Source organism: Lygodium microphyllum, chromosome 28 (genome assembly GCF_053477565.2).
Source record: "Lygodium microphyllum isolate KBCC chromosome 28, Lygodium_microphyllum_v1.1.10, whole genome shotgun sequence".
Taxonomy (NCBI): domain Eukaryota; kingdom Viridiplantae; phylum Streptophyta; class Polypodiopsida; order Schizaeales; family Lygodiaceae; genus Lygodium; species Lygodium microphyllum.
In genome coordinates, this window is record NC_141162.1 from 79940972 (window position 1) to 79958393 (window position 17422).

Consider the following 17422-nt stretch of genomic DNA (forward strand, 5'->3'; position numbering starts at 1 on the left):
TCTTGTGCAGGGTGGTATTTCATATAGCAGCTATAGGATGCTATTGGCTTGATATTTTGTTGATTATAAGCCTGGCTTTACTTCCTCGATTTACCTGCAAGGTAATGAAGCAGACATTCTGGCCATCAGATGTTCAGATAGCCCGTGAAAAGGAGTTCCTGAAAACATAGTCAAGATGATTCTTGGTTTATATAACCAAAATTGTAGCAGCACCCTGTAAAAGTATGCAAACTCTGGGGAAGACAAATTTTGATAGTGGAATTGCAGTCTAACCCATCCCTTAATCCCAACATGTCCTTGCTGATCCAGGTAAATCTTATTCTTTTTGTATATTCAATCCAAATGGATTGGTTTTGTACCAAATAAGCAGCATCCTACAGGCATATGCACATATGTAATGAGAGCCTAGATAGATTGGGTCAGCTGCGTTAATTATAACTTCCTTGGCTTTGTATTATTATCACCATTCAATGTCATGATATTGAAAAGGGCTTGAACATGGAAACACCCATTCAAGCTTCTTCATGAGAATCACAGAATTACTTTAATCCAGGATTCACCTTTTGGATCAGTTGTGTACTATAATTAGAGAAGTCACCACCTTTCTTCAAAATTTTCTAGTTAAGTTAGACTGCGATCATCTCTAAATCTTTATCATCAGCAATGACTTTATTGGGTTCTACATTTGAATACAGGATGATGAGGTAAGAAATATGAATAAAGCATAGTGGGGATCCTCTTATGATCAAATACTAAACTAATTTTTCAGGAATAGACTGTGATAGAGGGAGTCCCTTCCGAGTGGAGGATAGATATAACTTATTAGACTTGGATTGGTTCCTTTTTCAGAAGGGACATCCTTCTTGGGCTCATCGTGACTAGGAGAGACTGTTGAGATGGCAAAGCTCAACACGTGTGGACATTGATGATGGACCGCTTGGCTAGATGGGTCCGCATGTCTACACTTAGTACGCTGGTGGCCATTATGACACTCACATGGCCACTGACTTATCACTTATTATATTTAGGTTGTTACACCTACCTATAGCTGGCAAATATATAGCGCCAGTCGATTAGTGTAGTCGATAATGCACTGTTTGACTTAGAATGCCACTTTTCTTTATGTTGTATCTTATCTATACTTTGTATATATTGTATAGTGTGTGGAAGAAGAAGAAAAAATTAGCAAGAAAACGTTTTGGCCTCCATCTCTCTTCTTGTGTTTTTGAGTGAGCTTCCTCTTGAGATACTTTCTTGGTATTGAGGTGATCAGATGTAATGATGGTATATGGCTATCCCAAAGGCAGTATGGCTTGGATATGTTATCCAAGTATGGTATGACAGCATGTAAGCCTCTTTCAGTACCATTGGAGCAAAATGTGAAGTTGAGTGTCGACTTTGGGGATGAGATAGAAGACCCTACTATGTTCAGGAGGATAGTAGGGAGTTTGATTTACATGACTATCACAAGGCCAGACTTGAGCTATGCTGTTGGCCTTGTCAGTCAGTTTATGTAGATGCCTAGAAAGCCTCATTTGGATGCAGTTAGACGTATATTGAGATATGTGAAGTCCACTTTATAGTATGGACTTTTTTATGAGGCAAGTAAGGACGTACAAGTCTTTGGATACACAGATGCAGATTGGGCTGGTAGCATGTTAGACAGAAGTGTTAGCAGTCATGTTTGTCATGCCTTGTCATCTCCTGCCTGTGAGCCTCAGTCTGAGTCAGACGAGGACTTTAGGAGCTTTGACTTGTCTATCACTTGTTTTGACGGAGGAGGTAGCTCATTCTAGAGCACTCAGTTTCTTGCATTTCAGTGCATTTTCGCTTCCAGTCGGGATTTTATGTGCATTTTCCAGGGCAGTTTCTGCATTCTTCAGCCTGTCTCACCTGCCGGACATTGTCCACCCTTTCCGGGATTTTTCTGAGCATTTCTGGCATTTTTACCAGCATTAAATGCTGGTCGGACATATTTATGGCCTCAAATTTCAGGTCGGCCAGTTTTTGGGTTTTTTGGCTATTTATAGCCATTTCCCACTTGCCAGTCAGTTGTATTATTATCTTCCCTTCTTCTTTGGCAGGTGCACACTCCGACTCCGTCATCTTCCTCCGTCTTCGGTGCTGCCGTCATCATCAGCCTGATCTGGTGTCCTCACTGACGCTTTGGGCTGCGTGCAGTGACTGATCAGTCCATTTCAGTGTATTCAGCATTCATTTCAGGCAGTACAGATTTTCTTCCTTCATTTTCTGCTTTCTCTCTCTCTTCCTCTGTGTTCGTGTTTCTTCTTCCGTTGCGCACTCTCACATGGTATTATCGCCTAACTGAGAGCACAGAGGAGAGCTTCCATTGCAGAGGAGGACACCATCAAGTGCAACCTTTCTTCCCTCCTTTCCAGCCCTTGGCGGTGCTATCCAGGCTGAAATGCAGCCTTCCATACCTGCATTTTGTTGTTTTGCAGCATCAGGAGGAGTAGGCGGCAGTTTTCTAGGTGTTTGCAGCCTGCGTTTGCATCAAACGCAGCCAACAAGAGGTGGTCAACATCAACATAGGAGAAAGCGTCATAATCTGGAGGATAGGCGGCAGTTTTTCTCTCCAGGAGGCAGCATTTTCTCTCTCCTCTTGCAAGCGACAGCATCTTCTGGGTCTTTTCTGACATAGGCGGCTCCATCTTGACTGTCTGTTGGCTGCAGATTGTTTGGTGATTGCAGATATATACGAAGATGTCTTATCACCAGTTCTTTGCTGATTCAGAGGATGAGGTCTCTATTCCTTCCTCTGAGAGACAGAGAGACTTTCGTGCTAGTTCACGCGACGACCGGAGGTCACCTAGTCCATTTGACCGAGATCCCTCTATTCCCTGTTATCTCCATGTTTCACACAAGGCTCGTTCTGCTGGCTTTCATATGCCTTCCATGGCACCCTCTATACAGGTGCCTGTACTCCCTTCTTTGCCCAAAGAAGACCGGCTTGATGGTTCCAACTACTCGCTTTGGTCGTGTAAGGTGGAGTATATCCTTGATACCTTCGATCTTTGGGAGTTTGTTACCCACCCTATTTCCCGTCCAGTGGAGGATCCCACCGTTGGATCATCGATGGATCATGCAACCTTATGGGATCGGCTCAACTCACGAGTTCAATCTTTCCTCTTTATGAGCTTATAGGATTTTGTCATAGTGCATGTGCGCAGGTTGTGGAAAGCAGCGGAAGTGTGGACAAAGCTTGCTTCTTTGTACCATCAGAAGACTTTTGCCCATCGGATTACTCTCGAGAAGAAATTACGGATGCTCGTTATTGATGATTCTTCTTCCATGAAGGATCATATCAACAGGTTGGAGGACATGAGGGATGAGCTTGCGTCCCTTGATAGGATGATCTCTTCCGAGGATATGGCCATGATTCTTTTGACTCAGCTGCCATCTCCCCGTTTTGATGTCTTCTACATCAGCCTTCTTACATCAAGGACCCGCAAGAAGCTTCTATGGGAGGAGCTTGCCCCGCTTGTTTTGGAGCATGACGAGCGTGCTAAAGACGTAGCTAGTGGATCCACCTTCATCAAAGCTTTTGTTGCAGGTTCGAGAGGGGGGACACAAAAGAAAGGGAAGTCACAGGCTAAAAGACAGGAGAGTTCTTCAGGTTCTGACTCCGACTCGGAGAAGCCTAAATGCCCATACTGTGGGAAGGGGACACATCCAGAGGAGAAATGTTGGAAGAAGTACCCTCACCTTCGTCCAGGAGCGAAGGATGGAGCTAAAACATCTGAGCCTTCTACCTCTACTTCAGCGGTTACCCATGAGTCAGTGTTCCTTCATATTGTTGACTTGGAGAAGCCTTCTTCAGTGGTTGCCTCATCTTCTGAGAGACCTTGGCTGGTTGATAGTGGAGCTTCTAGTCATATGACTCCCTGAGGTGATTTGTTGCAGGATCTATGCCCTTCTGAGGGTTCAGTCATTGTTGGTGACATTGTTTCGGTGCCTATTTGTGGTGTTGGCACTTTGCCTTTATTTCCCGACCGCGCGTCGAGCTCCCTTTCCCAGGCTCTTTATGTTCCTGACTTGGGCTTTCCACTCCTCTCAGTCTATGGCCTTACTAGGCTTGGTACCCGGGTTGTCTTCACCGAGCAAGCCGTTTGTATTAAGGATTCTTCTACAGGGGCTGTTATTGTGACAGGTTGGTGGGAGAGCGGGCTTTATAGGCTCCATTCCCCTTCTCTTATGCAGGGATCTCCGAGGCAGTTATCTATTGCTGCACTCGTTTCCACTTGTGCACCCTGTTTTCCACAGGTTCCTTCCCATCCCCCACCCTTTCCTCCGGTTGTTCCCTCGTACCCCCCATCCCTTTCAAAGGGGGATGATCTCGGTGATGCGGCTATGGATTTCCTGGCCCTTGCTGTTTTAGAGGGGGCTTTCCAGGATCGCGAGGAGTTTCTTCATCGGTAATCTTCATCGACGGACTTCATCGACCTTGGCATTCCTCTTGCTACCCAGGATCCGTTTCTCCCTTGGCCTTCCGCCACATCTAGGATCTGAGAGGGGGTGTTAGCAGTCATGTTTGTCATGCCTTGTCATCTCCTGCCTGTGAGCTTCAGTCTGATTCAGACGAGGACTTTAGGAGCTTTGACTTTTCTACCACTTATTTTGACGGGGGAGGTAGCTCATTCTAGAGCACTCAGTTTATTGCATTTCAGTGCATTTTCGCCTCCAGTCGGGATTTTATGTGCATTTCCCGGGGCAGTTTCTGCATTCTTCAGCCTGGCTCACCTGCCAGACATTGTCCACCCTTTCCGGGATTTTTCTGAGCATTCCTGGGATTTTTACCAGCATTAAATGCTGGTTGGATCAGCATTAAATGCTGGTCGGACATATTTATGGCCTCAAATTTCAGGTTGGTCAGTTTTTGGGTTTTTTGGCTATTTATAGCCATTTCCCACTTGGTAGTCAGTTGTATTATTATCTTCCCTTCTTCTTTGGCAGGTGCACACTCCGACTCCGTCATCTTCCTCCGTCCGGTGCTGCCGTCATCATCAGCTTGATCTGGTGCCCTCACTGACGCTTTGGGCTGCGTGTAGGGACTGATCAGTCCATTTCAGTGTATTCAGCATTCATTTTAGGCAGTGCAGATTTTCTTCCTTCATTTTCTGCTTTCTCTCTCTCTCCCTCTGTGTTCGTGTTTCTTCTTCCGTTGCGCACTCTCACAAGAAGATCTACTAGTGGATTCATGTTTTCCCTTGGTAGTGCAGCAGTTACATGGAGCAACAAAAAGCAACCTACAGTTGCTTTATCAAGTACAGAGGCTGAGTATAGAGGTGCTGCTATGGCAGCATGTGAGGTGGTATGGCTGCAAAAGTTATTAGGTGATTTGGATGTGCAAGGAGATGGTTCAGTTGTCATTCATTGTGACAACATAAGCAGCATACAGTTAGCTAGAAATCCAGTGTTCCATACTAGGATAAAACACATTGAGGTGCACTATCACTTTGTGAGAGAGAAGGTACTTGTAGGAGAGATTGACTTGGTATATGTCAGCACACATGATCAGATAGCTGACATTTTCACAAAGGCATTGGGTGCAGAGAAGCTTCGAAAGTTCCGAAGCTTACTTGGAGTTGCAGAGATAGAGTTGAGCTTGAGGGGGAGTGCTGAGATGGCAAGCTCAACATGTGCGGACATTGATGATGGATTGCCTAGCTAGATGGATCGGCACGTCTACACTTAGCACGTTGGTGGTCATTATGACACTCACATGGCCACTAACTTATCACTTATTATATTTAGGTTGTTACTGTTAGAGATCATAGCCTGTCCGAACTGCACAGTCCAATCAGACTATACAGTCGGACTGCCACGTGGCAGTTCGACTGACTGCAGTCCAGTCGGCTGCATTTAATGCAGCCGACCTACCTGATTTTTTCGCCCAGATTCTGGCTATTTATAGCTGAGGTTTTTAGCAGTCTCCCGCACTTCTCTGCTCGCAAATTACAGACTGGTGGCACGTGCAGATTCCGTCTCTGTTGGTAGATTTCAGACAGGAGACAGTGCAGACTGCAGCGGACTTCGAGGTGAACAGCAGGTTGCATCGTCGAGGTGGAGACACGCAGTCCAGCGCAGTGCGTCCGTGTACATATCTGCATATCTTTGTATACAGCACACTTTATACAACAGATCTTCATCTTCCACTGTCTCTTTCTCTCTCTTCTCTCTCTGCGTTCTCTCTCTCTCAGTCCTACGCTTCCGCACCGCTGCACTCTGACATGGTATCAGAGCAGTGTTAGAGGGCTGACTGAGCGTAGAACCGACCTGAAGAGGAGTTTCTATCGCGACACAAGGTTGCGTTTTCAGCGTTTGAGGGCAGGCAAGAGGGCTGCGCCTCGGAACAAGGCTGAAGCGAGCGTGGGCGCGCAGGAAAGGAGTCCAGGTGGTGGATTTGCTGCTGTTTACTGCTGGTTGACGAGGAGGAAGTTTGAGTTTTCAGCTTTCAAGTGCAGGTTTTGCTTTTTCATCGCCTCCGGCGGGTGAAGAAGTTTCAGGACGCGAAAGAGCCTTAGCAGGCTGAGTTTTCACAGTCAGAGGGGGCTGCTTTTGCGTTTGTGAAGGCATTACAGGTGAAGATGTCTACAAAGATTAACTTGGAGTTCTAGACGATTATGGACCGGAAGGTGCCTGTCTTACCAGCTCTTCCTGCAGATTAGAAGCTCGATGGCGACAACTATCGCATCTGGCGCATCATGATGTTGGCTATCCTTGAGTCTTATGATTTGGCGGAGCTTGTACAGGAGGAGATCGACCGGCCCTCGGTAAGAGATGAGTCCAAACTCTCTTCCGATGCTCGTGTGGAGTTGGCCAAGGCTCAGTCTCACTGGGACAAACTGAATGCCAGGATTCATTCCTTTCTTTTTCTATCTTGTACTACAGCCGTGATAGCTCACATCAAGCACTTGACGGTGGCTCGGGAGATATGGCTGGAGCTTGATCAGATGTATAACCGGATGACCCTAATGAAGCGGGTTTCTTTGGAGGTTCAGATGCGGACCTTGTCCGTGAATAAGTCTTTTTCGTTGCGGGAGCACATCAACAAGCTAAGACAGCTTTAGATGCAGGTTCAGAATGTGGGGAAGCCGATTTCCTCCGAAGACATGGCGATCACATTATTGTCCCAGTTGCCGCCACGATTCGGTACTTTCTACTCCGCCCTTATTGCTTCAGGGCGAGAGTCTACTCTTCGGTGGGAAGAGTTGGTTCCTATGGTCTTGGACCAAGAGGAACAATTAAAGGGATAGAATGCTTCCAAATCGGAGGCACTGACAGGTCAAGCCTCTCAGAAGAAGGGGAAGGACCAAAAGAAGAAGAAGGGAGATAATAAGTCAAAGAAGGACAAGGACAAGGACAAAGAATCCACATGTCATATTTGTGGAAAGACTGGCCATTGGAAGAAGGATTGCCCTGACAAAGATAAGAAGGACACCAACAAGAAGGACACGAAAGATTCTGGAGCGGTGGCTGCACCCTCATCAGCTGCATTTCTTCATCTAGCTGTCATTGAGGACTCTTCACCGAATGCTTCTGATGCTGCGATGATGGCTCTCCAGGCTCGAGAGTGGATCGTTGATAGTGGTGCCTTCCGGCACACGACTCCTTCATCAGATGGTGTTGCCCAGTTGCGACCCTCGCGTGGGCAGATTCTCGTTGGAGATAGCTCTTCCGTGTCTATTGCAGGACGGGGTAAGATGCAGCTTATTCCCGATGGACGTGGTGGTATCCATACCTCAGAGGTCTTGCATGTACCAGGTTTAGGGTATCATCTCCTATCAGTTCATAAGATTTGCTCCCTTGGACTTTTGGTGGAGTTTGACAGTAATTCGGTGCGAGTTCTTGATCGTGGGTCAAGGAAGGTTCTATCATCCGGATATGAGGAGAACGGCATCTATAAATTGAAGTCTTCCACCGCCCTCTCTACTCTTCTTCTTACCTCTCAAACACAGTCAGAGTTATGGCATGCTCGGTTTGGTCACCTCAACTATGATTATCTTTGGAGGGCGTCACGTGGACAGCTTGTTCGAGGGCTGCCGGATATAGTGGTGAGCCAGCAGCCATGTGTCTCTTGCATTCGTTGGAAGCAGCATAGGGATGCCATTCCCCACACAGCTTCGCGGCGGTTTACTTCCTCGATGGAGCTTGTATCTATGGATCTATGTGGCCCTATGAGGAACAAGTCCTTGCGTGGGAGCTCGTACTTCATGCTAATCGTAGATGACTACAGCAGGATGACATGGGCCTATTTCTTGGCATTGAAGTCAGAAGCTTTCTCCCACTTCAAGGATTGGCTTTTCTTTGAGGAGAACTGATCAGGCCGGAAATTGAAGACCTTGCGATTCGACAAGGGTGGTGAATTTGTTTCTAATGAGTTTGCTCGTTTTTGTGTAGTTAAAGGTATTCACCAGGAGTTTGCTAATACCAACACTCCTTAAGAAAATGGCATTCTTGAACGGAAAAACCGTAGTGTGATCGAGATGGCGCGCACCATGATGGAGCACCGACAGACCCCTCAGGTTCTGTGGGCCGAGGCTGTGGCTACTGCAGTCCACATCCTTAATCAATCCCCCACTTCGGCCATTGATGGGATGACACCTTTTGAGGCTTACTTTGGGACTAAGCCCGATGTTTCTTACTTTAGGGTCTTTGGGTGTGATGCCTATGTTCACATTCCCAAGGCTCACCGTGATAAATTTGAAGCAGCTTCCCGAAGACAGGTATTTGTTGGCTACAGCTCCCAGTCCCAAGGCTATCGATTGTATGATCCCGTCAAGCGGAATGTGTACACTAGTCGAGATGTGCGGTTTGTGGAGGTTCTGGCCATATCAACGGGTGAGGAGCATCTCGTTCTTGGAGATCCAGGGGAGAGTTGGGCTCCCGCTACAGTTCCTTTGAAGCCCGTGCCTTTTGATTCTGATTTTGTTTCTGACACAGAGTCTACTGTTCCACCGGTCACCACTGAGGAGTTACCACCGGTGGATATTCCAGAGTCTTCCGCTGATGGAGAGAGACGAGGGGAGGTTTGGCCTCCTCCTCGATGGACCCGTGACACACTCCGTGATTCAGGGATCGAGGGGGTTCCTAAGGAGTAGGGACGCAAGATGGTCTGCGGCGGTCACAGAGGCACTAGGCACATTCTACGAAGCTTGTTTGCTCTAACTATTGTTTGATGACCCGTGTTATGTAGGATCGAGAGCCCACCTCCGTGAAGGAGGCTTTACAGTCCGCACCATGGAAGAAAGCTATGGAAGCCGAGTTGGAGGCTATTGAGAGGAATGGCACTTGGTCACTCGTGCCCCGCCCCCCAACTAAGAAGGTGATTGGCGTCAAATTGGTCTTCAAGACCAAATACCTTAGTGATGGTTCTTTGGATAAGCACAAGGCTCGCCTTGTTGCTAAAGGTTTTGCACAGCGCCCAGGGATTGATTGTCATGATACTTTTGCACCCACTGCTCGTATGGCGACCATTAGAGCTATTCTTGCCTTGGCTGGCCATAGGAGATGGCCTGTTTATCAGTTGGATGTGAAGTCGGCCTTCCTCAATGGTGATTTGAAGGAGGAGATCTATGTTGAGCAGCCTCCTGGCTTTGGATCCTCAGATGGGAAAGTCTACAGGTTGAAGAAGGCCTTGTATGGCCTCAAGCAGGTTCCGCGTGCATGGAACGAGAATGATGATTCATTCCTTCAGTCTCAGTTGGGATATCGGCGTTCTCAGGCCGATCCGCAGCTTTATGTTCACACTTCTGAGGATGGTTGTGTGCTTTTTGTGTTATATGTTGATGATTTGATTGTCACAGGTGATCATGCACAGAAGGTCCAAGAGACGAAGGCAGCTTTACATCGAACGTTCGAGATGACGGACTTGGGTCTACTCCATTTCTTTTTGGGCCATGAGATTTATCAGTCTCAGAGGGGGATCTTCATCTCTCAGCAGAGATATGTACAGGAGCTCTTGGTTTCTTTTGCGATGGAGGATAGTCGGACCCTTTCTACTCCTATGGATCCGAACTGGAAGGCCACTTCCCATTCAGCTTCTCCCATGGCGGATGCTTCCCGCTATCGTCAGTTGATTGGATCATTGATTTGGCTCCTCAACACTCGTGTTGATCTTTGTTTTGCTGTTGGGCTCTTGGCAGGGTTTATGAGTGAACCTCAGACGGTGCATTGGCAGACTGCTCAGAGGATACTTCGGTATTTGAGGGGGACGTCTGATTTAGGGATTCATTATCCAGCAGGGACAGATGGTATAGATTTTGTACTTGCAGGTTGGAGCGACTCGGATTGGGCCGGTGATGTGGACCACAGGCGGTCTACTACAGGTTACTGTTTTACCTTGGGTGCAGGTGTTATCTCATGGAGTAGAAAGAAGCAGCCTACGGTAGCCCTTTCATCTATTGAGGCGGAGTATCGGGCCGTGTCTTCCACCACATGTGAGGCTGTGTGGCTTCGGAGATTATTGGAGGAGCTTGGCTGTCCCCAGACTCATCCTACTTTGTTGTAATGTGACAATGAGAGTTGCATTGCCTTGGCACGGAATCCTGTTTTTCATGACCGGACGAAGCACATAGAGATCCAGTACCACTTCATCAGAGAGAAGCTTCTGGATGAGACCATCACTGTGGAGTACTGCAAGACGGAGGACAATCTTGCAGATTTGTTTACGAAGGCACTTCCCCAGGCTCTACTTCGGCGACATTCCAGATCCCTCAAGCTTTTGCCCCGCCCAGGCTCTGAGAGGGGGTGTTAGAGATCATAGCCTGTCCGGACTGCACAGTCAGACTGTACAGTCGGACTGCCACGTGGCAGTCCGACTGACTGCAGTCTAGTCGGCTGCATCTAATGCAGCCGACCTGCCTGATTTTTTCGCCCAGATTCTGGCTATTTATAGCTGAGGTTTTCAGCAGTCTCCCGCACTTCTCTGCTCGCAGATTACAGACTAGTGGCACGCGCAGATTGCGCCTCTGTTCACAGATTTCAGATAGGAGATAGTGCAGACTGCAGCAGACTTCGAGGTGAACAGTAGGTTGCATCATCGAGGTGGAGACACGCAGTCCAGCGCACTGTGCCCGTGTACATATTTGCATATCTTTGTATACAGCACACTTTATACAGCAGATCTTCATCTTCCACTGTCTCTTTCTCTCTCTTCTCTCTCTGCGTTCTCTCTCTCTCAGTCCTACGCTTCTGCACCGCTGCACTCTGACAGTTACACCTACCTACAACTGGCAAAGATATAGGGCCAATCGATTAGTGTAGTCGGTAATGCACTATTTGACTTAGAAGGCAACTTTCCTTTATGTTGTATCTTATCTATACTTTGTGTACATTGTATAGTATGTGAAAGAAGTAGAAAATATTAGCAAGAAAACGTTTTGGCCTCCATCTCTCTTCTTGTGTTCTTGAGTGAGCTTCCTCTTGTGTATGCAGTGTGTGTTTGGCGCAGCAGCTTAAGCAAAGTCCCCCACCACGCGATTCTTGACAGAGACAAGTTCTTTACTTTTATGGTGGTGGAGGATGGCCACCTCAGAGATGCCTTAGATTAGAAACAGTTCACGTGCTGCTCCAAACAGAGGATCAGAATAGTGGTATACTATAAGGAGATGGTACATCGCCAATCACTTGCTTGATTTATGCATGGAGACACCAAGCTTATCTGAGGAGGCCCCTTTAGAGATTACAGTGGGATCCGAGAGAGTGGAGAGACCCATTTCTTTGACAGGCCATGTGATGTGGTCTTCTTTAGTTATACCACTAGGATGGAGAGGAGGATTCAAATGAGTGTTACAAACATGGTATGTCAAAGCACTTTTTGTTAGACTTTTGGATGAGGTTGAATGATATATTTAAGGCCTTTAGGCCTAGAAAGATTTCTCTCTCCATATGGTTAGTAGGTCATCGGAGCTTAGTAGTTGGTAAATGGCTCAAGTATAGCAGGGCCCCAATGGCATGTGCAAGATGTAGTGAGTTAGAGAAGACACAAAGGTGTTATCTATGGGATTGACCTAATATGAGTTAGGAGCTGCAGAGAAGAGGCCTCAACATGGTCTTTCATGCACATTAGAGACTATGGTTACGACTTAGGGAGTAGTAGCTTGTGTTGAGATAGAAGCTCGACATGCAGGTGTGAGAATTTTTTAGGGAGCCACTCTTTTCTCATTGTTGGCCAGTATTTAAGCAGGATATTACTCATAGGCATAGTGGACTCAGGGACACCCTCATAGATGGGAGTTGATTGCTAGTATCATTGCTTTGGTACATTTGGGCTGGGATGTGTAGCCATGCTATTGACGTCCAGGATGTTTCCATTTTAGAGACTCTTTTAAGGGTCTGGACAGAGATCATCCATACTCTTTTAAGGGTTTAGGGTTGGAGAGTTGAGTTGGGTGAACCACCTAATCCATAGCCATCTCCAATCACTCGCTTTCGCTAGGGGTCCAATGCCTGGAGACTAGTATGGGGAAAAAATAAGATCATGGTGTTCCATAGTCTCCCATGAACTCTCATGCCTGTGGAGTCTTCTTGAATAATGAGGCTTGGGGCCTAGGTCTCCTTTTATAAGTGATTGGCCACATGGGCTACCTTCACACCGGGCATCCATCCGGACACTTCACTCCAATTTGACTTGGCCACGAGCCTAGACCTCCCCTATATGCATGCACACATTGTGCTTGAGGCCTCAAGTTATGGACCCCTATGATGTGAAAGAAACATACTCTCTCCCCTCTTTATCATCGTTGATGTCCTCATCCATGAAAACGAGACATTGAGTTTAGATGCCCAACCAATTTTCAACTTGTGAACCTTTCTAGTTTACCTAACCACTTTGTCAAATACTTGTCATAAGGAAAAGTCTAGAATTCCAAGTCTATTGATCCAACACAATCTCAGGCTTTGTGAAAGAAATTTTATTTGGATATCCATCTAGACATAATGTTTAGCAGAATAACTTTGTTGGTTTGGCCTGAGTTTTCTTTTAGGTGATTGATATGAAAACTAAATGCACAAAAATGTTTGATTGTAGAGATAACTGGTATGCCATATATCCTATATTCTTTATGATTCTAAAAGGGCCGTAATACCTAGAAGGTAACTTTTAATGATTACTAGTATGCATTACTCTCCATGTACCTAGGCATCTTTGGCTGGTAGAAAGATACCTTGACCAATGCGATAGCCCGCTAGATGCCTCATTGTTAACACCAGGACATTCAAGCAAAATCTTTTGTTGAAAATTGTCAATTGTGGGCACACAAACTTTTCCATTGTAAAACAATAGTCCACTCTAGATACAACATCGCATGATTCACTTGAGTTTCATATATACAAGGTACACCCTTGCTCAGCCTCAATCTGGATTTTTCAATAATGGTGATTAGAATGATACAGCCCTAACATATATATTATAGAGAGAGTTTTTTCTTGGAGCGGGGTGGGGGGGTGTGCAATGTATTGGACGGACTAGGGGTGGGTTTTTTTTGGGGGGGGGGGAAGAGAGTATACATGGTGTTAGCAGTCTAGATAGCTCATGTGTGAGTCTAAGTTATGCCAGGCAGAGCTAGGAATTTTAGGTATTTTATTGTGGCATTCATGATGCTTATTTGGGCATTTTATGCTAGTCAACTTGTTGCTATTTTGGCATGGTTTACTCCTATTTATACCGGACTCCCTTCTCATTCAGTCACATCATCACCTACAGGTTCTATGGAGAGAGGGAGCCAATGCCAATGCCTATGAGCCAGTGACTCACTGTTGTACCCGTCATTTTCGTGTTTGGTATATGGATTCCATTTCCCAAGCACTTTGAGTTCTCTTCTTTGCAGTGTCTTCTATGTTTTTCTCGTCTATCCTTGTGTTCAACAGTTTATTTCAGCATTTGTTTATGCTTTCATTGCTACATTCACTTCTGACATGGCATTAGATTTCAGATCCTACACACCTATTGTTTCCTGCCGATTACAGCTCTTCAAACTGCTGCTGCTGATCAGGCGATCTGTGTTGCTGATAATCATGCTTTTTCCAGCCCTACCACATCTGTGTTAACTGTATTTATTGCATCACTAGCCAGCCTTTTACCCTTCTTCACCTGCATTTTCAGTCTGCTGTTCTCGTGCTGCCCTAAGCAGCTCATGAACTGCTGACGACTGATCAGCATACCTGCGTTTTCAGTCTTTGCTGATTGGCACAGTTTTGGGCAACATGTTCTGGCTGTTTCTCTACAGATTTTTGTGATTTCAGCATTGTGTTTTTGTGGTTAGTGTACACTGCGTGTGAACTATGTTTTGTGCAATTTGTGCTGTTGGTTGGCTGTGCTCTCTCTCTCTCTCTCCTCTTTTTTCCTTTATTTTCTCTTCCTATTCTCTCCAAATGCGCCGGGCCGCAAACCACCCCCCCCCCCCCCGGTTGCTCTACCCATGACAAATTACATAGCCCTGATCACCTAACATGGAGTGCTGTTATGAAAGCTTGGTTTGTGCAGAAGCGGTTATGTATGTTGTATTTGGAGCTTGTGAGCGTCTTGAGTATCCTAATTCTCTTCCAACTGATTTTGACAAGGACAACTATGAAGAAGCTATGCTCACCATGGATACTGATGATGCCCGTTCATATTCTGTCTTCTTCTCTGCATCTCCAAAGAAGTTCTTCCGGCAATCATCACTTGCAAGACCTCTCCTGTGATTTGGGTGAAGCTTCAGATGTTGTATGAGGCTCCTTCATCTATGTGTGCTATCTCTCTTTATGGACAGCTCTAGCAGATGAAGTTCGAGCCAAAGGATACGATTTGATTTTTCTTACTTCGTGTCACACAAACATGGGATCAACTTCAATATATGCAGTCCATCCTTCTAGAGGCTCATCTTGTGGGGGATTGTGCTCTACAAGCTTCCTTTGGAGTTTGATGGAGTGGACAATGCTTTGCGGGCTCAGACATTATTGACACCTGTCAGTTTTCTATAGATGTCCTCAATGCTGCTTGAGCATGAGATGTCTTTGCATTTATAGGGGAGGCTTCCATTGCAAGCTGGTGGTTTCAGTGAGCCCTTTACCCCTTCAGAGAGGGGTGGCAGGAAGGAGAAGTGGAAGGCCCAATGTTATCACTGTGGTAAGAAGGGATATCTGCGCAAGGATTGCAAAGCATTGGCAGCTTGGAGGAAGGAGGATACAAACTCCTTTGTTGAGTCATCCTCTTCCTCAAACTCTAACTTGGATCCTCTGGCCAAGGTGCGGACATGGTCATCTTCTTCAAACCGCGAGAAGGGCTTGGCAACCCCTCCTTCTACTTTCTAGTACCGGTGATGTGGTCATCTCCTAGGACTCTCCAATACTAGAGAGGGAGCGTGAGAGAGTGGTGAGATGAGGCAGGTCACCTCATCTATACAAGTATATAAGTGTACAAGTTTCAGAGAGGGATGTCCCTGATGCATTAATTGAAGTCTAATAAGTTCAAATCCTAGAGCTAGGATTGACTTGCAAATTCATGATGGGCTGTTTCATGGCAAAGAACAGAATTGGCTCCTAGTCCAAGCTCACATGAGGGGACACTTTGGTGGTCTTGGCTGAAGGTGGAAAATCCATGATTACGTATGTTCAAAGGCATCTTTGATGGGATGGTCTTGTATACTACTACGAGACATTGTTGACAAACACAGAGATATGTTACGACTCCTCTCTATTTTTTAGGAGCTGGTACGATCAAAATTGACATTAGACTCTCTAGCACCTTGGTGGTGGCTTGATCATCCACTACTTGGATATCTAGGATTCTAGTGTGGTGATTCTTTGTTGTATGGACTATGATTAGCCTTTATCATTGTTTCATTGTATTGTATCATATCACCCATGATTTGAGAGAGGGTGTTAGCAGTCTAGACAACTCTGGGACATTGAGTATATCTAACACAATCTTCATTGCCAAAAAGTAGAAAAACTTACCTAGGTCAGTCATCTTAAATATGGTGTAAAGCTAGACCTTTATATCTACCATAGTAGTAGAATCTAAGCGTGTAAGAAGTAAATCATCAACATACAAGAGAATGTAGCTAACTCCCTTGGAGGCAGTTTTGACATACAAATTTGGGTCGCATGGAGTAGAATGGTAGCTATGAGTTCTAAGGAACTCATCCATCCTATGGAACCATGAATGTGGTGCTTACTTCAATCTATAAAGAGCTTTCTACAAACGAAAGACCCCATCTTTACGGTCTAAATGAGAAAGCAAGTCACATGGGGTAGAATGGTAGCTGTGAGTTTTGAGGAACTCATCTATCCTATGGAACCATGAAATGGTGCTTGCTTCAACTTGTAAAGAGCTTTTTGCAAACGACCTATCTTTACGATCTAAACGAGAAAACTCGGGAGGCTTTCCCACATAGTATTCTTCATCCAAATAGCAGTTCAGAAAGGCACTTTTGATATCCATTTGATAGAATAGCAAACCATGGTAAGTGGCTAGTGCAAGTAACAAGCAAAATTATGTCAACCACACAGTTAGAGCAAAGATCTCTTCACAGTCAACACAATGCTGTTGGGATAAAGGCCCGTTTGACCTCTATGTAAAGTACACACACATTATTTAGCTGCATATGTGAATGCACCCTTACGCACCCTAAGTATAAATACATTTTATTCTTTGTGTATCAACACATTGTTGGTACACTCAAATCTAATCATACTTTCACTCTGCTCTCTCTTCCTCTCCAGCCATCACACTCTCACACTCTCACACTCACTCCTCTCGAACTTCTGTCACTCTCAGTTGAGCTCCAACAACTCGTATCAGAGCCCAAGGTTCTGCATGCTTCTGAGACCAAGGGGCGTAGCTGACAGGTCGACTTGAAGGACAAACTAGTGACGACTGGGCAACGGGGGCCAGGATCAGGCGTCAAGTACTGAGCGTTAGGGTGACCAGTGGCGGTAGTTGGTGCAGGTGTGGGACAGGCGCCGATTCTTGTGAGTAGCGGTGGCAGTCCGTGCAAGCGTGGGACAGGTGTCGTGTCCAGCGGGGGCCAATTGGACTGCCAGGCAAGGGACTAGTGTGGAGGTGCTAGCGTGTGGTGATGGGTCTAGCTGGGCCAAACAGGTCACGTCGCGTGATTGGCGCGGGTCAACGGACCCCCTCCCCCCTGTTGCGTACCCTGCTTGTCATTTTTTTTCAGTCAAAAATTTTCCTTAATTTCTCTCAAACTCCTTCCTCTAACCAGAGTTCACGCACTGGAGGCACATACCTCAGATTTGTGCAAATTCAAACCTGATTTTTGGGCTTTTCTCGGAATTGATCTTGTCCATGCCTGGCAGTGACATTCAGGTCAGAATTTGCAGACTTTGTGTATGGTGACCTCAATTAAATTGGGGATTTGACCAAATTTGTCAGAATTTTACTCTTTTGAGTAAAATT

General features: G+C 46.0%; 1 protein-coding gene across 3 annotated transcripts in view; it reads left to right on the plus strand.

Moving 5' to 3' along the window:
- Window positions 1-16080, plus strand: part of LOC148011658 (phospholipid-transporting ATPase 1-like) — a 28058-nt gene extending 11978 nt beyond the window's left edge. The window contains exons 7-8 of one of the 3 annotated variants that reach the window (XR_015689297.1): window positions 11-309; window positions 14584-16080. Coding sequence is in view for 1 of the 3 variants with exons in the window: in XM_087670150.1 (XP_087526276.1) it covers window positions 11-170 (160 nt within the window). In the remaining 2 variants the exon portion in view is untranslated. Of the gene's footprint in view, window positions 1-10; window positions 1123-13726; window positions 14400-14583 lie in introns of those variants that run through there. The other 2 variants (XR_015689298.1, XM_087670150.1) reach the window with 2 other exon arrangements.
- The last annotated feature ends 1342 nt before the right edge of the window (window positions 16081-17422 follow it).